The sequence below is a fragment of the Phlebotomus papatasi genome, chromosome 2 (genome assembly GCF_024763615.1).
Source record: "Phlebotomus papatasi isolate M1 chromosome 2, Ppap_2.1, whole genome shotgun sequence".
Lineage (NCBI taxonomy): Eukaryota > Metazoa > Arthropoda > Insecta > Diptera > Psychodidae > Phlebotomus > Phlebotomus papatasi.
The window spans coordinates 37,576,555-37,601,354 of NC_077223.1; the positions used below are offsets into that span (position 1 = coordinate 37,576,555).

At 33.2% G+C, this 24,800-nt stretch overlaps 3 protein-coding genes across 3 annotated transcripts in view; 1 reads left to right on the plus strand and 2 right to left on the minus strand.

Annotated features, from left to right (window-relative positions):
• Positions 1 to 920: 920 nt before the first annotated feature.
• Positions 921 to 1,863, minus strand: LOC129804135 (uncharacterized). Its single transcript, XM_055851218.1, has 2 exons — positions 1,404 to 1,863; positions 921 to 1,341 (listed from the first exon to the last, which is right to left on the minus strand). Exons 1-2 carry the CDS (start codon positions 1,758 to 1,760, stop codon positions 940 to 942), a joined length of 759 nt encoding a protein of 252 aa, XP_055707193.1. The 5' UTR covers positions 1,761 to 1,863; the 3' UTR covers positions 921 to 939.
• A 4,612-nt stretch (positions 1,864 to 6,475) lies between these two features.
• On the plus strand, positions 6,476 to 13,641 carry LOC129804121 (mRNA-decapping enzyme 1B). The gene is made up of 2 exons (XM_055851203.1): positions 6,476 to 7,344; positions 12,505 to 13,641. The coding sequence occupies exons 1-2, from the start codon at positions 6,576 to 6,578 to the stop codon at positions 12,891 to 12,893; spliced, it is 1,158 nt and encodes a 385-aa protein (XP_055707178.1). The 5' UTR covers positions 6,476 to 6,575; the 3' UTR covers positions 12,894 to 13,641.
• Positions 13,642 to 20,328: 6,687 nt separating this feature from the next.
• The window catches only part of LOC129804117 (uncharacterized), a 62,674-nt gene continuing 58,202 nt past the window's right edge, over positions 20,329 to 24,800 (minus strand). The window contains exon 4 of the mRNA XM_055851197.1: positions 20,329 to 23,373. Within this exon, the coding sequence (XP_055707172.1) occupies positions 22,649 to 23,373 (725 nt within the window). The 3' untranslated portion in view covers positions 20,329 to 22,648. The remainder of the gene's footprint in view (positions 23,374 to 24,800) is intronic.

Below are 24,800 nucleotides of genomic sequence, written 5' to 3' on the forward strand. Positions count from 1 at the left end.
ATCGCTTCTAGTGTATAGACACCACTAGGGAGAAGTGGGGCACCTTTGAATTGCGGTAAATCATCAAAATAGAAGTATCTAAATGTCTAAATTATGTAATTGGATTATGGATGGTATGCAACAGCTGATTTATTAGGCTTATTAATTTATGATTTATTAATTGAAAGAATTGTTAAATCTTTTGGTAGATAAAAATCAGTGCTTAATGCTCAAAAGAAAAAAGAAAATTGAAAAAATACAGGCAAAAACAGACGAAAATTTATAAAAATTATAATAAATATAATTTATAAGTAGAAATCTGTCCAATATTTCTCAAATGAAGTCAATGTGTTCACTAAATTCTTAAAAACAAAAGTGTTAAAATCAAACCTCCTTTGGAATATGTAAAATTAATTGACATTGCCTCCTTTTTCTCACAATCCCAGGTTATTTTCACTTGATTTAAAAAAAAATGAAAATTTTTAAAGTTTCTCATCAAAAATGTTTTACTTGATTGGTGTCTACACATTGGGAGCAATTTTCGTCAAAAATTGCGTTTTTGACAGAAATTTGACGTTTCCCCCTACAATACAGGGAATTTCCTTCAAAAAAGCAATTTTTAACAAAAATTGCTCCCAATGTGTAGAGGCCATTAAGGTAATCACCTGTAAAACTGTATAAGACCATATAAATCGTAATTTACTTCGTGAAATATATCAATTCCTAATGTTTTTTCTACTTAATTTGACGAGCTCCTCTCGAGGAGCCATTAATACATAAGTCTATTGGTTACTGTGCATACCCCCCTGTGTTTGGAATTTTAAATTTTACACTACTTCTATGTCCAAAAGTTCCTTTGTTTTGAAGCATGCCCCTAAAATTTTTGCCGGAACTGTATTTTGACAAAAATGACCATCAAAAATGAGATTTTTTATTTTTATTTTAATTGAATTTTTATTCTCAATCCGTTAAACGTGTTTTAACATTAAGATTCCTCATTTCCGCACGGAACATTGCTTCATTAATAACTTTCTTTAGTATGATCTTTTGCTCATGGTCCAAAGTCCTCATTTGAGCTGCAATATATTTTCCAAATGCTTCACATTCATCATTTAGCTGAATTTGAGGATCATCAAAAATATTGGAATTATTTCCATCCTCTGATTTCTTGCGTTTCCTCAGCGATGATCTAGTCTCTGAAGATTTCTCGTCCTTGGCGGTGTTGAAACCCTCCACGAATACAATTTGGCTGACCTCTGCATCTTCCTCCAAATTGTGATTGGTAGAATCATCAGCTGAGTCAAAAATTGCAGTATAATCATCCTCATTGCTGTTATTAATTTTTAAGTCTGTGTCGCGTACCTTAAAGAATAAGTAAATGTTAGAATATAATTTTCTCTTTTCTATTTCATTTTTTTATATACCGGACTCCTGGCAATAAGAATGCTGCCCTTTTCTTCATTTTTCTTGTCCAGATCAGCGAGGAACATGAGACTGAAGAAATAAGGATTGCGTGGTTTATAGTGAGAGATATCTTCATCTGTTTCAGACATAAACTTCTGCAATTTCTTGTATTCATTGTTAAAATTCGTCCTCAAGGAGTTAATCTTTTTGGTAGCAGTATCTCTGTTGGCATCAGGTTCAGCCTTTCGAAGAATCTCTGTCAATTTATCCAATGCTCTCTTTCTCATACTTCTATCATTGTAGTGTTTATGCTTGTTATTCCACAAATTTTCCTGTTTCTTGTAACATGCTATGAACTCATAGATAACCATTTGCATTTTCTTGAATTTATTTCGATCCCCAATCAAAACTTTTTCAAAGAATTTTGATCAAAATTTTTACCGCAAAACGACGCGACGCGACTCACAGGCACACACACTGCTTGGTTGTCAAATTTTTGTGTCAAAATGGACTGGATCCCTATAACACAAATTACGGGATAATCCTATGGAAGTCCATAAGACAAATCCATTTGTAACTTCACACTTAAAAATCCGAGAGAAAATCGATGTTTTAAGTTCAATCACTCTATATTGACCGCTCAGAATAAGAAACGAATAACTCGCAGTAGACAAATTTTACAGGAGAGCGATTTGAAGCTGAGATTTTACATGCAGAGTATAGGATTTTTGAGATTTAAAATCTCTATAACTTTAAAAATAATTATCTTTCAAGTATAATATTCACAAGGGAGGTAGAGAGTATAAAGAAGAATTCATAAAGCGAATAAAACGCTTTTTTGTAAAAAATCAAGTTGTTCGACTTACATACTGAGTCGCCGATTTCTAAAAATGTATAAACAGGATAATGATATGTTTAAATTTCATTCTAATCTATAAATCTAAAAAAAAAATAATCTACACTTACCGTGTAAACAGACGGAATTCCCACGGGAATTCCCACGAAATATTTCATTCCGGACGGGAATTCCGGATGGAAATTCCCATATTGAACTGTCAAATTTTTACCATTTGCTCTATGCGCCTCTGGTGGGCTTCAAGCGCAACACAAAAATGCTCCGAAGATTTGTATTTCAAATTGTGTTTTTTCCGAATATAAATAACGGAATATATATCTGGAAGATATTTTAGGTACTTTATTTTATTAAAATGGCTCTATTATATTACGTGTTGTCTTTTATACTCAATTATTAATATGACAAAGTCTTTAGAATAATTGAAACAGCTTTTGGAATACTCTCAAATAGATTTAGGATAATTCGGGGGGAAATCGAAGTACAACCAGTGTTTTCTACTACTATTGTACAGGTTGTAATTCCTCTCCACAACTTTATAAGAAAGACCAGCGATAGTAAAGATCTAATTTTTGAAAATGTTCTTAACGTTGATGTTTTAGAAGGAAATAATAGACATATCCCCGGCAGACCAAGCAGCGAAGCAAATTTAAGCAGAGATAAATATAAAGATTATTTGTATAATAATTGAATGGACATTGTTCGAAAGAAGATGTCTGTAAAAAATTTTAAAACTCTATTTTCAATAAATTGAACGATAAAAAGAATATTCTTCTTTTATTTCAAAGTAATATTTTATAGCCGAAAATTTAATTTCTAAGGTTTCCGGCTATAACTGCTATTAATGAACTTCGACAGCTCTTACTATTCTTTAAGTTCCTTCTCTAAATTATTATATTCTTTACATTTTTTAATAATGGAATCTAGTGAAAAAGATATGTTTTGAATCTGCCTTTCCCCTTATTAAAACCACTTCTGAAATATTATTGATGAATATTTAATTCACTCCAGAAACACTAATATTTTCAAAATTATTATATTATTATTAATCGGTTTTAAATTTGCTTTCAAAAAAATTTTTTGATCACTATAGTAGATTTTACAAGTTTTTTCATATTATTACTTGCTCAAAAACACCCCAAATAAAATTTTCGGAATTTTCCGGAAGCAAAAAGCTATCTCGAGGGAGATAGCTTTTTGCCATTTTAGAAAATTGAATATCCCGTCTGACCAGGTAAGCGTGGATTATAGCCTCAATTAACCCCTATCTTTCATACCTTACTTTTAAGAAGGTCCCATACAAAATACCCCTTACTAAATATATGTGAAGGACACTGTTTTGCGTTCATGGTGGTGAGCAGCGGAACTACGAAAATTATGTTGCCGGCCGTGTTGCTCAGCTGACAGTGACAATATGGAATATTTTCCAAATCATTTTATTTGTTTTGAAATTAATTCAAAGATTCTTAGTTATTTTGCGCAATTTGAGTGATTTTAATAATAATAATAAATATGCGACATTGTATTTCGGGTAGGGAAAAGTGTAGTGATTATAGTGATCCGATTATAACTCTAAAATACGTGTTTTTATTTCTTTTTCGTGGATATTTTTAGGAGACAATTTTTTATGCAAAGCTTTTTTTCTTTTTTAAAGTGTTAAATCAGTAATATCTGTTAAATAAAACATATCATTATCATTGTGGCTTGTTCTGTTTGTATGATATTCGGAAGTGAAATCATGAGGTGCATTTGACAGTTTCACTCGCCCGCCATTGATGTACGTGGCAAAATCCAGCCCTTAAATCGAGCCTACCACTCAAGATCTTTCCGATGAGGCCTAAAAAACTGCCTAATGCTGTGGTGTTAATTAATGGCTCAACGCTGGGAACCCTTACCCTGTGTCAGACGGGATTTCACCCTCCAACGGAAAATTTCCATTTGAAATTCAAAATATTTCAAGACATTCGGGCAGTTTCGTGCACTTTTGCAGAGGGCGCTTGTATAGCAAATTTACCATTTGCTCGTGGGAATTCCCGTGGGAATTCCGTCTGTTTGCACGGTTAATTGAATTTCTTAAGGATTTTTCGCTGTAGTGAAAACTTTTAGGGATTTAGAATTTATTTGGCTCCGACACTCGTTGAACCCTTTAAGGACGATATTGGAACACCGGTGTCCCATAAAGAAAATAATTTTCCCTGACTACCTAAAGTTATTTTTGTCTTATGTCTGTACATAATCGTAAAGTAGAAGGTTGAAGAAATCTAGAATATTTTTTGCAAGTCTCTAGCTATTTGTTATGTAGTAAATATTTAAGCTCAAAAATGTCGAATTTTTAAATTCTCAAATTCATAATTGATTTTATTTATTTTTTATACTTCCAATGTTTTTTAAGCAAAACCCTTTTGGCAATAAAAACTACAGTACTCATACGTAATATTTTTCATTAAAGCGAAAAATATTATTCATTGGTATTGTCCGAAAAATTACTTAAATTTTTGGGCTATTTTTGTCCCTATCGTTCATAGAAGCAAAAAATACACCAAATCAGACTCTGTTGGACTATTCAAGGTTAGATGTAAGACTTATCATTGATTATGTTGCTCAGTTTTTTATTGTTGATTTTCAGTCCGTAAAAAGTGTCTCGTCGTTAAAGGGTTAAGATCAAGAAAATTTCATAAAGTCAAAATTCTCATCCTTTTCTTCCTCAAAAGTTCTGCATGTGTCTGTCCTACTCTTTCGCACTCTTCTTTCTCTTTTGAATATCACACTATAAATTGAATTAAATTAAATTAAATTTAGTTTAGCCTAATTAAATTTAGTCTAACCCAAAAGAGATATCGACTTGCGGTTTTTGGCAAAGGTTATATATTGTATGAAAATTGCAACTTGGTGCATTGACCCTCACCCCTCCTTCCACCATTTTGAATACCCCCTTTTTTGTTTTCTCAATGGCTCCGCCCCTATCGCATCGATCGGGCTCAAATTTTGATATGTTATAGCTGGGCCTTATAGCTTTCGATCAATATCAAACTTAAGGTTCCCGACCCCCCTGACCCGAGCTATAAGGGCCCAAAAAAATTTCTTAAAACGGCCATAACTCCGGTTCTAATTATCAGAAAGCTCTCGTGAAATGCCACTTCCTCTTCTAACATCACAAGTTCATAAAACCACCGCTAGGGGCGCTATTTTTAAAATGAAGATTTTTCAATTTTCTATCTTAAATAACTGAAAACTTCCATTGTACATCGGGCTGAAATTTTAGTATGCTATAGCCGCTGATTATACTTATCAAACAAAAAAATACTTAAGTCGATCCATAATCCTTGACCCGATCATGTTCTACGGCAAAATTATAGAGAACATTCTGGTCTACATTTCACCCATATATCACTTTTCTGTCACTCCATCCATATTGTTGATATTTTAGTTTAAATACAAAATTTGTATAATTTCACGAATTTGATTTAATATAACTGAATGGTGTTCCCCAACTTCAGCTCTAAATCGAATTTGCATACATTCCGAGATATCTCACATTAAGAATCTCACCTACAATAAGCCGGTTAGAATTATCTGTCCCTTTAATTTTCATTGGAAGAGCAGTATAATTGCTTAACTATCATTACGCAAGCTAGGAATCATAGGGGGTCCTGGGATTATTCACGTAAAGGTATTATGGGAATAAAATTAAGTTTTACTTGCTTATCATTATGTGAGTTAATATTTAAAATAATTTTAAAAGTTCCGAAAATTTGTAAAATTTTCTGCAGAAATTTTGCAGAAAAATTGCAGAATTTTCGGCAATGAATTTTCAGATAGATAAATTGGTTTATTTGGTGAATCGACACTGAGCTGAGGCCATTTCCATCACAACAGTAGCATACATTTCAGTTACAATAATTAATGCATTTTCAAATCTAATGAATTTATGCAGAATTGCAGAAAATTTGCCAGGTGCGCGCAAAACGTGCTGAACGAAATTTTGATGGGCATCTGCCCGCTTGAAGGTTAAAACTAATAAAAATAAGATTTATAAAAAAACATAAATAAATCGTTTATTTATTATCTTATTTGAATAGATACAATAATATCACTAACTTAATATGTGTATTATTTTTTGTTACTGATTTTAGCCAGGGGAATAAAAAAATATAAGTATTTAATTTTTTTCGTTATTTTTAAATTCGAAATTTAGTACTAAAACCCACGTGATATTTAACGACGTGAAGTTCACTGTGAATGACAACAAAATTTTTAGTACATTTCAGAACGCGAAATGTCAGTGAAAAAGTGAAGCAGAAAGAAATTTTCCCTAAAAAAAGGATTTTTTTTAGTAATAATGGCGGATGAATTGCGTATGAATCTGGCAGCTGTGAAAAGAGCTGATCCGTACGCTAAAGATATAGTTGAGACATCGGCCCACGTAGCATTCTATACGTTTAATTACGAAGAGAACGAGTGGGAAAAGACAGACGTGGAGGGTGCTTTTTTCGTGTATAGAAGGAATGCGGAACCCTTTCACAGTATTTTTATCAACAATAGGTTAAATACCAATTCCCTTGTTGAACCAATTACTGCCGACTTGGAAATCCAGTCACAGCCTCCCTTTCTCCTGTATCGCAACGAACGCTCGCGCATCCGGGGCTTCTGGTTCTACAATAAGAACGAATTGGAGCGTGTGGCAGATCTTATTAGTGGATACGTCAAGGAGTGCCAAAAGAAGCAAAAGGCCATGGAGGCGTCGGCAAATGCCGGCACAGACACACGGCAGAAGGCCGTTAACATCTTTTCCATGCTGAGCAAAGCCCAGGAGGACTTCAACAAAGCCAATCAGAATCCCAAACGTCCCGAGGACGCTACTCAGCCACAGGTTAATGCGACGCCGCAGAGTGTGATGAATTTCTTTGCTGCTGCAGCAAAGCCCATTGCCAAGGAGCCTCCCCTGCTGCAGCGCCTCATGTCCAATCCTGCCCATTCGGTGGAGCACATTGAGAAGCAACAGCGAGCTGTGACGCCTCAGGATACCGCAACCGGCAGGCAAACATCACCCACGAACCACGAGAACGGACTCACCAGTGTTCTTCTCCGGAGAGGTACCAACAATGAAGGTAAGTCCAAAGACTTCAAGCATTTCCTCAAGTCATTTGCCATTTTAACTTCCCTAGAACTTTGATACTTCGCTAAATATAGAACAATCCTATGTAGGGGAAAGCCGGGCAATTTGAACACAAATTTTTTTTTTTTAATTTTTTTTATTAATCTGGCCCAAGGGTTTAATCAGATTCTTGAAGTAATCCAACTCAAAATGTGTGAAATTTGAGTTTTAGGGATTTTACGGTATAGTCAGTCCCATTGATCATCAAATCGCAACCGTTTTTTTCTTGATTTTAGATCTTTTTATTGCAATTAATAATTCGCAATTATTGAAATTGATAATTGTACCTATATTTAAAAAAATATTACTTAAAAATATATTAAGAGAAAATGAAAAGTGATCATACAAAGAGCGAAATTTGTGTCTCGGCTAAATTATATTCGAATAATTTTTAACCTAAATCTGTGCGTTCACAGTCGGAGTTTGATATTCCAATAGTGTCTAGGCTAAAAGTCAATCTTCTCATTCACAGCTGAAGTTTAATATTTTTACCATACAATGGATCCCTGGGCATATAAATATTAAAGGAAATGAGAGAGCTGATAAAGCAGCTAAGGGAGCAACGAAGGATGGGATATGTATCGAATGTAGCTTAAATAGAAAAGAGGTGGACAGAACAAGTAAAGAATTCATGTGGAAAAAATGGACAAATTTGTGGAAAAAAAATGTAACACTAAAGGAAAATTCAACCATGAAATTAGACAGGAAATATTAGAAAAAACTATGGTTCAAAAATATTAATTTAAGAAGTGATCAAATAAAAATAATCCAAAGGATTAGAAGTGGACATTGCTGTGACAAGAAGTTTCTAAAACTAATAAAAAAGAGGACACAGAATTATGCGATAAGTGCGAAACCATGGAAGATATAAATCACATAGTGATCCAGTGCAGAAAATTTAATGACATAGGGTAAATTAAGCTAATTAAAAACCTGCTCCAAATGGAAATTTTTCGCTACTCCAAATGGAAACGTAATTGTTTTCATGATAAATACAGTACTAAATTATTATATTTATATATTTTCTATACCACAATTTCATTATTTAGTTAATTTTGCTCAAAATAAAGCGAAAATCCCTTCATATTCACAAATTTTAATTTGTTAATTTCACAGAAAAATCAAAAGTGTACCTTTTCACCACCAAATTTTTCATCGATCGACCATGTTTTTCAATGAAAAACACAATGAGGTGACTGTTGTTTATTCGTTTTGTTTAACATTTATGCCATATTTCTGGCTAATTTTAGTTAAATTAAGTGCTAATCTTTATTGTTAACTCTACTTGAAGTTTTCAAATGAAATAATTACCTATTTCGTGAACAAAAAGGGTTTTTCTGAAGTGTCTGCAAATGCTTCAATAGGAAACCCCGGAGATATGACTTTTTTTGGAGAGATTTTTTATTGTTTTAGATGGGAAAGGAGAAAAGACCAGGAATAAGAACAAATCTTGCACTCAGGAGTAACTCAACAAGGTTTTGGAAGCCTTTCGTCACGGTTTCACTTACACTGTTTGTCTCTAATTAGAAAATTTCCCTTGTCTCCATTTGGATTAATATGTTTCCAATAGAAGCATGTTATGCTCGCGTATTTTTCTTGTATTTAAGAAATTTTCAAATTATATTTAAGGAATTTTCACTAAACAGTAACATTTTAGAAGAGTCAAGGAGCAAATTTATGTAATTCTCTTCAGAAAAAAATGAACTTAAAGTGTTGAATCTTCTGTCAAAGTTAAAGCGTCTGGAAATGGTTTTGAATTAGGACATTTACCCTAAGAGAAAATTATAAGTGCATTAATAATGAAAAAGTGAGCATAAAAAATATTCTTAAAATAGCAAACGTAGAAACATATAAAGAGATCTACAAATATATCAAAGAAATAAGAGTGAGCATATAATAATTCAAAAACTGTTATCATATAACAATAATAAGTGATATAAAAAAAGAGTGATAAATAAAAGTGAAATCGAGTGAAGTACATGGAATAACGGATAGTTTAAATTTGAACTAAGTGAACATGGACCCGAGTGAGTCCGACAGCCTTACATAAAATAGAAGAAGAAGTTTAATATTCCAATTCCAAATCTAATAGTATCTTATGGTCTCTATATACACAAGAGAATTCATTCATTTTCAACCGCTTATCCCTATTGGGGTCGCGGACACAAGATAATTTTATGTCTATTATCTACTGTTTTTTCTTCACAAACCTAGGCGATTTTACAAAAGCGTAGTGATTGAAATGAGCATTTTTGCTTTGATTTTTCCCATATCAAAGGAAATCAGCTAAAAAGGGGTGGCAAAGCGTCCGAGGCTTTGCGAGCTGCTCGAACTCCCGAGAAAGAGCTCTGCCTTATATACATTTTCGCAAGCATTCTGATGTATAGAAAATTATTGTCGAATTAAATTTGAATATAAATCACCACAAAACCATCTTGAAGTTGAAAATTGTTCAAGAAGAGGGCTTCAAAAAATCATTAATCTTTTAATTAATTAATTGAACAAATCGGGTGAAAATTAAGCTTCAACCTTGAGTAATTCAAGATGGCGAATTTTCCGGTGATAGGTGTCTAAGGATGAAATGTTCAGCTGGACTACCTCCATAACATATCCAAAAATGAAGGAAATCGTCAGGGCCAATTTTTTTTTAAATTAGAAAAACCTCATTTTTTTGCATATTTTTGGGGGATAGGGAGCGCATGAAGGGGGAGGGGGTAAAAACAAAGAGATTACTTTCGAGATAATGTCATTTGAGGTGGGGCCACCGAAGACCGGAAGTTGATATCTCTTACCGTTTAAATTTTATATAGGTCAAAAGACTGAAAAAGTGCGAGAAACAGTATTTTTTTTTTTAAAATAGGACAATTACCGTTACTTTCCCGATCTATCACTGATTGTGACCGATGCAGTCGGGTTCAGAATTAAATCTTTCAAAAATGTCCAAATTTGTCCAAATCCGTTGAAAATTAGGCCCTCTAGGGTAGTTGACCTTTGACCTTGAATAATTCAAGATGGCGATTTTTCCGGTGATAGGTGTCTAAGGACGAAATGTTCAGCTGGACTACCTCCGAAACATTTCCAAAAATGAAGGAAATCGTCAGGGCCAATGTTTTTTTTAAATTAGAAAAACCTCATTTTTTGCCTATTTTTGGGGGATAGGGAACGCATGAAGGGGTGGGGGGTAATTTGGGTAAGTTAGTTAGATAGAATGTATTGATTTCTGGGGGGGGGGGGGGTCACCGAAGACCGGAAGTTGATATCTATTACCGTTTAGAAGCTAGGATGTTGCAAAGTTGAAAAAAAAAGTCGATTGTGAAAACTGCTCTCTCTTGGAGTTCGAGCAGTTAAAAGATATATTTAAACACTCGAGAAACATTGAAATTTGAATAGGAAGTACTTCGACCAACATGTAGACCAAACAAGAAGTAAATCTATCTTTTTTTTGGTTTTTGAAAAGTGATTTTCTAGTTTTTTATCTCAAATTGTGAACGAAGGAGTAGATTCATCAATTCAGCTAAATCAATTTTGATTTTTTAAATTATATTTTTGCACAAAGTTGTAAAAATTTATGAAATACCGCGTACTGATAAAGACGTTCTCAGTCATTATGAGAATAATTAATTGCAATTAGCAGGAATATGACTTATTGTCGTTTGGAATCATTTTATCCAATTTTAGCCATTTCGACCGCCGAGAACAGTTTACTCGACGCGATTCTTTACCCCCAGAATTCAATTTACAATAAAATTTTCACACATTCCTAGTTGCAACCATTCTGAGTTGCACGCATTTCGAGGTCGCCTGTAAAGAATCTCAGGCACCATAAGCTTATCTGGGCTTATCACTGGCTTTGACGGGATGGTGGGTTTTCTTTTTTGGGAGGGGTCAACTAAGACCGAATGTTAATATATTTTCTCGTTTAACCCTCTAACGATGTTTTCTTTAATATGCGAAAAAAAGTTCAAAAAAATGTTTTCTAGGATAATTATGATCCAATAAAGTCAAAAAAATCATCCATTCTTCATTATCTCTTTTAGTTTAGGCGCTAGGTGAGAAAATATAAAAAAAAAATTTGAAACTCTTTTTGCTTCTAAAATTCACATTTTAATTTTTTTCAATTTTTTTTAAATAAAATATACAAAGTAGAATGACATATCTTTCATTAAGAAATAAATTTATTTTAGTCAGATAACTTTAAATTGGTATTTTTAAGGTAATTGGAAATGAGTTTTCTTGCACAAATATTTTTTGTTGCTTTTTCCCTGACCTGTCACACAAAACTGGGAATAGCAACAAAACAAAGAGTCAAAATGAGTTCAAACTTTCAAGAGATGTTTATAAGACTATTACCGAGGACACTATAGTACTTTTAAATAAATAAAACCTTTATTGTCGCTGTACATGTGATTTTTGTGAAGACCGCCTGGAGGCGGTCTTACCCGTTAGAGGGTTAAATACAAAATTTATATAATTTCACGAATTTGATTCAAGATAATTCAATGGCGTCCCCAAACTTCAGCTCTAAATCGAATTTGCATGTATTCCGAGTTAGCTCACATTAAGAATCTCACCTACATAAGCCGGTTAGGATTATTTGTCCCTTTTACCATTTAAGGTCCAGAAATTAAAAGTTGAAAAAAAGCTGATTCTATTTCTGCTTTTTTCTTTCTTTGAGTTGGAACAGTAAAATTGCTTTTAATGCATTTTTCCTTCAAGGCATGATACATTATTTTATGTAACATTCTATTTTAGCACGTACAATATACCATCCGAGACACATTCATTTTTCGTAGAATCTATTTTTAAATTTTGAGATTTGCCAAAAAGAAGTGCTCCTTGCTTTTGGTGTCCTTTTTCTTGGCCATTTAATAAATTTCAAAAAAACCGAAATTAATTTCTGTTCATAATTACCCCGCTTTACCCTAAAATCAACATTTTTCAGAATATGTATCGCAATTGCAGCTCGGCTTTTTAATTTATTTAAAAGGATTTATACTAAATATATTTTTTTAAATTGAATGTATCGAGTCTTCGTCTAAAAGAAGTATCAACAGTAAAAGATCCGTAAATGTGATATTTCTTGCTGAGAAATTGCTTTGTTGTAAATTTAAAGGTGCCAGTTCACCGGTGGCTCCTGCGGAGACAGGGAAAGCGTCACAATCGTGGGCATCGGTGCTGCAGTCTGCAAATCAACGGACTGGAGCTGCAGTGGGTGACACGGACACAGACAATGATCTCTATCAGTTGCTGAAGCGCGCTGATATTTCCAATAATTCGTCATCGTCATCGGCAGGAGGTAAGCCCGCCTTGATGCCACCCACAATGTTCCGGAAAGCCGGTGCTACGTCTCCTGTAGCGCCGGCTGCTGACGTCAAACCCGAACCCTTGACCCAGAATCAATTGCTGCAAGCCATGACGTATCTCATCAAAAATGATCCGGAGTTTGTGAAGAAGCTTCATGAAGCGTATCTAAAGTCATTCTCCGAGATGGTATCCCTATAACATCCAGCGAATACGAAGAAGGAGCGCAAGAGCCACAAGAAGAAGAAGTAGAGAGACATCCACTGTGTGGTTGGATCAACGAAAATTGCCGCTGCCCCCTCTTCGATAAATAAAAACGTTAAATTCTGTTTTTTTTTGCATCATCATTTTCCTTATAATTTTTCCATCAGCCGGCTTTTGAAGAAGATTTTATGTGCCGTTTCTTGCACTTTTAAAGTGTTCAAAAATTCCATTTCATAAAATAGAAAAAGAATATACCTTTTTGGGGATCCATTAAGAAAGAAAAGAAAAAAAATCAATTAGGTTTTTCCAATTTGAAAAGAGAAAAAAATCTGTTGAGATTAATCTTTTTGTGCATAATTTGTGCGTAGGAAGAGAAAGAAAAGAGAGAATTTTATGCTATGAAATCACAATACTTATAAGGGACATAAGAAAAAGGAGGAGGAGAAATAGAAGAAATAATTTTGAGCTGCACGCCTGTAATTGTAATTAAAGAAATGTGTGAGGAGAAAATAAAATAAATAATCCATTCATGATCAAGATTTTGATGAATGAGCAGTGAGAAATTGTGGGAGAAAAAAAAGTTTGAATTATTTTGGAGACAGTGAAGATTTAGGAATTTTCTTGTGTAAATATTGTCACTGCATTTCCTAGTGAATGGTACTGCGAGAAATTCTTTTTTTTTCGAAATGTAATGTGTAAGAAAAGATTAAAATAAAAAAAAGAAGTCATTGAAATTAAAGCAAAATTTTGAGTTGTTTAAATTGAAATTCGATTGAGAACAGCAGAAAAGACCAAAAAACTTAATTTTCCGCTGTCCTGAAAGAGGTTTACTTCCTTCTGGCGAGCAGAAGGCAATAGTTGAATTAATTTAAATTGGATCTTGATTACCTTGACCCTGACCTTGCCGAAAGGTGAATAGGCAGGATTCTTTAAGAAGCAATGAAACATCGGTGAAACATAGAAATTTTCTTTTTGAAACATGAAATTGTATTTAAATATTTTAGTACAAAACGTTTTCGCATTGAATATTAAGATGGCGCTATCTATTCTGATTTCAAAAATTTCAACCTTAACGGTTCAATATTGGAATTTTAACCCATTTGTGTTGAATAATTTTCTTAATTTCTAATAATTTATTTTTTCCTTTTCATACAGAAATATGTATTATAATGACTTATATAGTTCAAATAGTAACACCATGTCAATTATACTAACGAGAAATGAGCTTAAGGGGTTACAGAGCTACCTGAAAGAACTGATTGGGGCAACTTTAAAAATTGAACTCTATTCTCCATCGTTCTAGATTTACAATTGGTTGGAGGAAGCTTAAGTCATATCATATTAAGGTCTAATTCCATTTAAAAATAAAGAAAAAAGTCCCCACTGCCCCCTACCAAGGTTTACGTGTTCTGATTTATTCCAACACCAGATTAGTATTATATAATCGATATAGCGTAAAATTAGGTAATTTGGAACCATTTATAATTTGGGACATTTGAGATTTTCTCACTGTTTCAGATGAGCAAAGAGAAAACAAAGACCCCGAAAAAGAAGAAAAAGATGATTAAGAGGAACAGAAACAACTTTTCTTCTTTTTGAATCTCTAAAGCGGTGAGAAAATCTCAAATGTCCAAATTGTAAATGGTTCCAAGTTACCCCATTTTACCCTAATTATTTATAATGCCCACAATAGGAAAATCCCGTGGAATTAGGAGGAAATTTCTTCGTCTGCCTAGCGAAAATTCCCCTTTGGGTATACCTAGGAAAAAACAGGGGGGTGTCAAATAATAAAGTTGAATTAGCGAAGGCTCCCTTATCGAACCATTCCCAACCTCATCTGGCTACCCTTAATCCTTTAAGAACGATTGGAACACCGGTTTTCCATAAGAGAAAATAATTTTTCCTCAATATCTAAAATTATAAAATTTAAAAGTAGAAAGTTGTAAGAATCTAGAATATTTTTTGCAATCTCCAGTTTTTTGCTATAGTAAATATTAGGTTAGATTCTTAATAATCTCACCTACTATAATCCTAACAAAATTTCATGTCGTCCGATCGACCTCAAACTTGGCCAAAATGTGTTTCAGCACTTCCTGATCACGAATATACAGTAGACTCTCTCTCAATCGGGAATATGGGGCGAAATGTCATCCGGTTTAGCGATAGAATTGGGCGTCAAAGCCTTTGTAAATTCCACAAAAAGCGCTCAATTATAAAGAATCACGATAAAATAGGAAGAACTACAGCAAATTTGATCGAATTAGCTTCATAATTAAACGTGAAAATTGTCAACAAAATTTGTCGCCCGATTGAGAAAGAGCCGATTGAGTGAGAGTCTACAGTATAGTGGCTAATTTACGTTCCCGGCCGGCCGGCCGGCCGCTCTTTGGAGCTTAATAGCTCCTAAACTAAAAGAGATATCGACTTGCGGTTTTCGGCAAAGGTTTTATATCGTATGAAAATTGCAACTCGGTGCATTTATCCCCCACCCCCCACCCCTCCTTCCGTCATTTTGAATACCCCCCTTTTTTTGTTTTCTTAATGGCTCCGCCCCTATGGTATCGATCGGGCCCAAATTTTAGTATGTTATAGCTGGGCCTTAGGGCTTTCCATCAATACCAAACTTAAGGTCTCCCGACCCCCCTGACTCGAGCAATAAGGGTCCAAAAACAATTTCTTAAAATGGCCATAACTCCGGTTCTAATTATCAGAATTTAAAAAGTGCGGGTGTTCTGGAAAGCTCTCGTGAAATTCCACTTCCCCTTCTAACATCGCAAGTTCATAAAACCACCACTAGGGGCGCTATTTCTAAAAAGAAGATTTTTCAATTTTCTAACTTAAATAACTCAAAAATTCCTTTATACTTCGGGCTGAAATTTTAGTATGTTGTAGCCCTTGATTATACCTATCAAACAAAAAAATACTTAAGTCGATCCATAACCCCTGACCCGAGCTATAAGGGGTCAAAGTTCGAATATTGACCGGCCTCTATCGCCGGTTCTAATTAACATATCGACCTAAATTTTGGCTTTTTGGTTTCGTCTTGATGAGTACTTTCAGATGGAAGTTCAAAAAGTCACCACAGGTGGCGCTGCAATAGCGTCAAAATTCATCAAAATTCAAACTCATTTTTCTCAAAAACGGCATTGTACAAGTTAATTAAATTTTAGAGTGTTATAGTCCAGTCTAGGACGTTTCCAAAATGGGGCGTAAGTGCGCTGTGGTTATAATAGAACCGGAGATATGAGGGGTCAAAGTTCACGAAATTCAAAAAAATATATCTCCGGTTTTCTTTGACCGATTTTGATGAGTGAGGGCTCAAACGAAAGATCTCACCAAATGCAATAACTTCCTGGAACATTTGAACTTCGTGGGACCAACACCAGGGGCGCCACAGTCGAAAAACCAATTTCAATATCACATAACCTCAATTATATCGACTGTCGCTGAACCGATTTTGATGATTACTTCGACATAATTGTAGAGAACATTTGTCTTTATATTTCATCCATACATCATTTTTCGATCAGATAGTGCGATCTGTCCGATTTTATCGTTTAAGTGTGAAAAAATTGATTTTTCCCATAATAACGCTTTGAAACCACTCAGATGCCAATTTGATTGCCTCTACTCGACCAAGACACTTAAAATAGGGTTTTAAATGGAAAGTCTCACAAAATACAACAATTCTTTGATATAGTTGAAGTTCATCAAATGAACACTTGGGGCGATCTGGTCGAAAAAACGAGTTCAGAAACAAACAACCTCGATTATCTCGGCTTCTGAGTAATCGATGAGATCAAGTTCTACGGCAAAATTATAGAGAACATTCTGGTCTACATTTCACCCATATATCACTTTTCTGTCAGTCCATCCAAATCCTTGATATTTTGGTTTAAATACAAAATTTGTATAATTTCACGAATTTGATTCAAGATAACTGAATGGCGTCCCCCAACTTCAGCTCTAAATCGAATTTGCGTACATTTCGAGTTAGCTCACATTAAGAATCTCACCTACAATAGCCGGTTAGGATTATCTGTCCCTTTAGGTTACTATACCTACTACACTGCTGGCAATAATCATAGCTCCACTTTTTCATACTGGAAAAACTTTGAAAAAAATTTTTTTTTGGAAAAAAATAAAAAAATCATTTGAAGGTATTTTCAAACCGATATGAAAAATTGCCATTTGAATTTCATACCGTTAGAACTGTGACTACTGTGATAGAATCTTTACCAAAATGGCGATTTTCGGGTGGCAATAATTATAGCTCCACTCAATAAATATGGCTTCAGGGTATTTATTTTCAATCAGTGAAGGTAAATATCTTTTAGTAATTTAATTAATAACTTTATTAAGCTAATTAGAACCATTTTTATAAAGTTTTATAAAGTTTTTCATGAATTTTGCTGAAATTTTGTAAGAAAAATTTTTAATGAACAAAAATAAGGGATTAATTAAGGTCTTGAAAGGGATGAAAATTGACAACCAAAAAATTTCCATAAAAATGGCAAGATACTATCACCTTTCATCCAAATTTGTCCATATTGCCGACATATATGCATTTTAAACCACTCCCAGGGCTGAGAATCTTCTTTTGTTAGAGGCAAAAGTGTTTAATTTTCCGTGTTACAGTCGAAAAAAACAAGTTTTCTACCGAAATTTGATGTTAAACAATGCTGACTGCTTAGTCTCCTTATGTCCTGTTGATTCTGACCCTAAAACAGAATTCCAAGTGACTAAGGTGGTCTTCAGAATAATAAAATAAAAAATTATCAAAAAGAAGCTTATTGCAGTTTGATGAACAGAAGGTGTTTTACCTAATTTAAACAAAATTGTTTTTTTCGACTAAAAAAATTGATAGGTCTTGTCTTAACTTGTTTTCTGTCTGAAAAAATAATTTTAAACCACTTAAATGACGTAAAATACTTTCTATTCATCAAACTGCAAAAAGCTTCTTTTTGATAATTTTTTATTTCATTATTCTGAAGACCGCCTTAGTCACTTGGAATTCTGTTTTGGAGCAGGATCAACAGAACATGATGAGACTAAGCAGTCAGCATTGTTTAACATCAAATTTCGGTAGAAAATTTGTTTTTTTCGACTGTAACACGGAAAATTGAACACTTTTGCCTCTAACAAAAGAAGATTCTCAGCCCTGGGAGTGGTTTAAAATGCATATATGTCGGCAATATGGACAAATTTGGATGAAAGGTGATAGGATCTTGTCATTTTTATGGAAATTTTTTGGTTGTCAATTTTCATCCCTTTCAAGACCTTAATTAATCCCTTATTTTTGTTCATTAAACATTTTCCTTACAAGATTTTGGCAAAATTCATGAAAAACTTTATAAAAATGACTCTAATTAGCTTAATAAAGTTATTAATTAAATTGCTTAAAGATATTTACCTTCACTGATTGAAAATAAATACCCTGAAGCCATATTTATTGAGTGGAGCTATAATTATTGCCACCCGAAAATCGCCATTTTGATAAAGATTCTATCACAGTAATCACAGTTCTAACGATATGAAATTCAAATGGCAATTTTTCATATCGGTTTGAAAATACCTTCAAATGATATTTTTATTTTTTTCAAAAAAAAAATTTTTTTCAAAGTTTTTCTAGTATGAAAAAGTGGAGCTATGATTATTGCCAGCAGTAGCTAATTTAGCAGAAGATTTGCAAAACGTATCCCGGGTTTATACAACCTTATACTTTGTGATTATGTACAAACTTTAGAAAAAAAGTGAATTTAGATATTCAGGAAAAATTATTTTAGACCGCTTAAAGGGTTTTGCGTTCTTCATCAGAGGTTTAGCCAAGTTCCAGAATATTGATAATACATTTTCTGAATGAGTTAAATCGTCTCAGAAAATAAAAGAAATCGTTTGGGTCGCTTCTGAGGTAAATGTATTAATAAGAGGTCTTAAACTTTTGCAAAAGTCTTAATTAGTTCGAATTTCGAATAAGTATAGAAAATTATTTACCTAGTGAGGCCGATTTTAAAAAGTTGCTGGGTGGTCACAAATACAAAACAAGTTTTGATATAGAAATTATTAGGATTTTAGTTTATTTTGTTTTTATGCTCAAAAATATAGCGGAGAAAATCTCCAGAGGTTTCAATAATAATTTTTCAGTTCAGAATGATTTAAACAAATATTTAAAGTAAAATATATGCGTTTTCTGGCCCATTTTATATTTTTTTCTTTTTGCAAACGAGTTGTTTGTAATCCCTAGATGTTATTTATATATTAAAAATTTTTAATTAATTTCATTTCATATCAAAAATAATTGATTTCCCAAAATTCAGTATTTTTTGTCGGCCAAAAGTTTGTTGACATATTTGTAAAACTTACTCAAAATGAACAAATACGTGCAACTAACATCTTATAATCCAGTTATATTTTGAAGTTATGTCATTTGAGAGACAAATGGTGGGTTTGCACATTTACAAAGTTTGCAATGGTCAATTTAGGCATATAAAAGTAATTATTATTAATCGTATCGGGATATTTATTACAATGTAATCATGTTATGTTATATTGTTGTTGATCCTGTGTTGGAAGAACCTACTAAGTTCGTTTGTAGACCGCCCAGGAGCGCTTTTCCCGCAGCGTGGATACTTCTTTCGTGCTCCCGGAGTTTTTGGGAGGAGGCGGTGCACTGTTTTTTACGTTTTATGCCCAGCGCACAATAACTTTTGTTTGAAAATATGTTTTCAAAATTTCCTATGAGAGTGAGCGAGATGACTAGATCCAGATCTCACTCACTCTCACTGAAATGTCAAAAACATGTTTACAAAACAAAAGTTATTGTGTGTTGGGTATTACTCCATGCGAATATGTTTTTTTTTTTTCTAAACATTCTGTTGTTTGAACCGGGTGCGACTCGAACTCACAATTGTGAGAGTCGAGTCAGAGATCTCATCCGCCAAAGACCTAACGGTCTTGCCTATTGCGCCATGGAGATCCCCATAAAAGTAGTAATAAATAACAATAAAATAATGTATTTTTTGTTGCTTTATAATTTAGGTCAAAAGTTAGAAGAAGTTAAAGGATGAACGAACAATCGTCCAGAGATACTCCCGGAAGGAATCTGCGTCGTTAATTGCAATATTTTATGTAAAATCACGACAGGATCTATACATAAAATCGTTAAAGTTTATGTGGTAATGATGTACGAGTTTATTTGGAAAATGCTACTGGTAGACCCAGAGTTTCTAATCAGAGGGTTGATAACCGCATTATAGGCATCTCTGATAGTGACCTCATAGACCTCATGATTATCTGCGTGAATCTACCTCACCTTTTTTTATTTTTATGGTAAACTTACCTTAAAACCGGTCTTTAGATATTCTAATCAATCTTCAAGTGAACATAATCAAAAGGTTAAGTAGATAAATTGATGAAAGTGAGAATACAGCAATTTTATTTATTTTTTCATTTATTCAATTACTTTCAATTACAAATTCTTAAAATGTAAAAAGTCTACAATGCAATTTTGCAATATTACAAAATTTCTATGCTCCAGAAAAATTCTTCTCCATTTCGAGCTGAGAAAATGTGCCAAAAATTGAGGATTTTCTTGGAGGACTTGTATCAATTGGCACAAATTTTATTGACACTCACTAAAATGTTTTAGGCGCAAATTTCTAATTAACTTTTGTTGCTCGTTCAATGCTGAAGAATGCGGAGCATGTAATTAATATTTATTATACATATATCACAATATATTTTGTGGCTAATATATTTTTACTATTTTTCAGTTGTTTTTGTTTTTCTTCTTCATTTAATTAATTTATAAATGTGTATAAAGTGAGGGAATTTTGCCACAAAAGCTCATATAATTCTATTAGGCACAAGTTCTATTCTGTTTTTTTTTCATGTATTACTTTTATTTTTAATATAGTTTCTTTCTATTTATAATAAGTCACTATATAATGTTTGAGAGAAAAAGGAAATTTATATAGAGAAAAAGGCCACATGCATTTAGTCACTTTCTTTTCCATTTTCTGTTTCTTTTTGCTATACATAATTTCTCATATTGACAAATATTGTTATTTTATTTATTTTTTTTATCAAAGATTCATTTATAAGTTTTACTATTTATTAGGCTATTTATTGGACTTTCGATATAAATAGCATTTATTTATTTATTTGTCGAAAACTTCTCATTACAGAAATTCGAAGAAAAAGGCCTTTATTGAATTCACAGCCTGATTAAGAGAAATTTTCTTGTTTCATCTTCTCATTTTTCCCTTTCTATTCGCATTCTTTATTTAACTGGCAATTTCTTGAGTTTGATGATAATTATTATTAAGAAGAAAAATTATAAATTGTCTAGGTAGAAAAAAATGAGTTTCAACTTAACGTTAAATAGAAAAAAACACGTTACAATGTGCATAGAGTTGAATGAATACGAAATAAATATTTTTCCCATTTTTTGCGTGATAAAATGATTTATATTTGCAAGTACAAAAAAAACATGAGCTTAGAGAATTCTAATAGATTTTGTTAATTAATTACAAATTAAACAGTCTCTCATTTCAATGAAAAAAAAAGAATAAGATTTTTTCTTCCTTTTTGTTGTGGATAAATTATTTAGCCTAATGTTACTTGTCACTTAAACACGAGAAACAATCATTTTTTTTTTTTTTTAAATGAAGAAACACTAAACACATCTCTCTTTTGTGAACAAAATTTCAAAATTTGAAGACTAATGAAATTTTGCTTTTTGTGAATTCCAAAGAAATTTAAAATATTAGGTATATACAATAATTTTGCAGTCACAGATGCAGATAAAGGAAAATTGTATCAATCTTGTGATTAAGAAAAAATTAAGGTGGATTTATGACAAGTTTATAATATTCTAAGATTCTTTTGGAAAATTTTCTTTTTGTTGGAATTTAGTTTTAACATATTTTTCAATTTAAATTGAATTTTTACTCACTTCTCTTAAACCGATGAATTCGATTTTTTGCACACTAATTTACTTCTGTTGTTAATTGTTCAATTAATATAATTTGCTATTATAAATGTAATGTATTGAAATTAACCGTGGTCAATTTTTGAAAATTTGGATTGATTCCACTTCTGAATTTGTAAGCCATTTTAAATGACCCCTATTAGGGCTTACAAATTCAGAAGTGGGATGTGTTCATATATTAAATTGTGATGTAACGTATAAATTTCAGAGGTATAGTGAGAGCAAAATAGAAGGAATATTTCTGTCGAAATTCGAGAGGAATTCGTCAATTACTTGTGATCCTCGGAAATCTTACGTAAGTCTCGTACAAGTTTTTACTATAAAATTAATAAAATTCTAAAAATCAAATAAAACAATTTCCAGTTTTATCCTGTAGGGTTTATATCAACGTTAAGATGGTGATGGACATATGGAGGTTGATATAAAAACAAAGATCAAACAAATATTTAAATTTGTAAATTTTCATTCACTGCTGCTGATTCAATTCCAAGTACACAAGATTTTATTTTAAATAATAAAACTTTTTAAAATTTTTTTTAAAATCCTTTTCTCTGACTTTCTGTGACTGTAAACTCCAAAAAAATTGAATATTCTTTCGTTCGCATTATATAAAACATAAATAGATAAAAATATTTACAAAGGCAAAGTAAAATCCTGTTGATGTTGCCGCTGAAGAATTGTCGCAAAGAGGAGATAGTGGTTCGATCGTAGGCAATAGAATTGTAATGGACATCGAAGAAATTAATAAAGTGATTTGCCTCTACACTCCGTACGGATTGCTGGTGGGATTGTTTGTCCAATTGGCAGGAACAGCCGTCAGCATATCCTTCTCGTACGTCTTGTTGTCCATGGCAATTTCAGGATGAGTTCGCCCATGTGGAGTAGGACTGAGATTCACATCCCTATATGACGGACTTGTGACAACGTCTGTGTTGATGGGCTTCTGATGACCCTCATGACAACTCTGCGGCAGGAGAGTGTACTCGAGACTCTTGATTTGATTCTTCTTGGCCTGCGCCTCGTTCTTCGAGTCGCTGCTGACTTTGGGATTTTGCTGGAAATTCTGCAATTGATGGTGATTTGGCGGTGGGTAGATTGTATACGATGGCGGTAGACCATCGTCCATCTTTAGCAGAGGCACATGCTTGATGTTACTCTGCTGAGAACTGCCACCATACACTTGATTGTAGGCATCACCAAAGTCCAGAATGATCTTGCGACCATTGCAACTGGGACTACTTCCAGTGCCCAGTTTCGATGCTGAGTCCATGCCATGACCATCGGAACGCAGCATCCTAATAGCCGCAGCGATCAGGACGAAGAGGATGATGGCACCGCAAACTGTGATGGCTATTGTAGCAGCTTTGAACCATACTTCATCTTGACTCTCACCATTGGCAGGATATACTGGCCTGGATTCTCCTGAGTCTACGTCATGGTGCATGTGAAAGTCTTCTGTTGACTGACTTCCTCGATGATGATCACCTGAAAAGATTAAAAAAAAATGAAATTATTTGTTGAACCTCATTATTCTTGTAACAACATGTAATTTTAGTATAAGATTATTGAGAAAAAGATGTCAAAATTGAAATAATTGAAAAAATTGTAAAACCTGGAACTTTATTAATAGCATAAAGATTGTTCGCTCTAAAATGTGGTAGTGTACAGTATGTTAAGTAAGAGCGCGATCGGCTTAATATTTAGAAGAATTAATTGTTTTTTATTTCTTAAGTACATTAATATGTCTTTCTCATTTAGGAAAAAAACACTTTACAACTAACAATGGATCCAGTTACCACCTCCATTACATTCATACTAGCCTGGCCTTTCTCTGTCATATTTTTCACCAAAACTTTACATTTTTCGGTCAGAACTTCGAAATAAGATGATTCCTTCCCGTCAGATGCTTGAAAATGAACACTGTATTTCTTAGAACTATCTGTTTAGGAGAAATTGAGGTAGTAGTAAACATGGGGTAGCACGAAACACTGATATTTATGTCTACACTACTTGTACTTATGTCATCCAATTCTTCAGTGAATAAAGAACCCTATTTTTGCTATCAATTCATACAGGTCTCGTCTCCTAAAGCCTAATATCTAATTAAAAAATTGCAGTGTTTACTGCTACCCCGTGTTTACTTCTGCCCCAGTTTCCCCTAATATATGTCCGCATATTTTTAATGGAATTTGCCTCGATCTGGTGGGTGACTGATCAACTGTGTTTATGAGTTTGCTTAAAAATGTATTTTTGTCCATTTTTTGATTTTACGATATATTCTCAATTGAGCCTCGATATTTGAGGTTATGCGCAAGGTGATGCGATAGAATGATTAAATATGATACTTCTGTACCTTCATGAATTCATTTTGCTGTATTGTATTGCAATTTTAAATTTGAGTTCTGGTTAAAAAAAATTAAAAACTTGGTTTTATACAAATCGCGTGTCACTATATCCTTGTTACTTGCTTGGCAAGCAATCGATATTTTTTAATTCTTTAAATTGCTTAATTCACTTAAGAACAAAGTGTTTTTAGTTTAAAGTGTATTTATCAGCCACTGTATGTGAAATTTTCAGTCTTTTGAGATGAAAACCGAGAATAAAAGTCTTTTATAGCAACGACGCCTATCATGCAGTCATGGCGGATAACGTATTTTAGAGGTTAGAATTCAATGTCAACTGAATATTTTACAACAAAAAGCGTACCCGACAATGTTGCCATCTATCGGTTCACAATAAAGTGTACAATATTTGAAGCCAACTGCCATTTCTTTCGGTCATGCTCTTAACAGACCGTATAAAGTTAGTTCGTTGTTAATCAGAGTGTGGCGCTATCAGAGCTTAACCTTCACTCTTTTTTTTGTAATTGTCACGACTTGTCAATAAATCTTAAAGAAAATAACTTGTGGTTA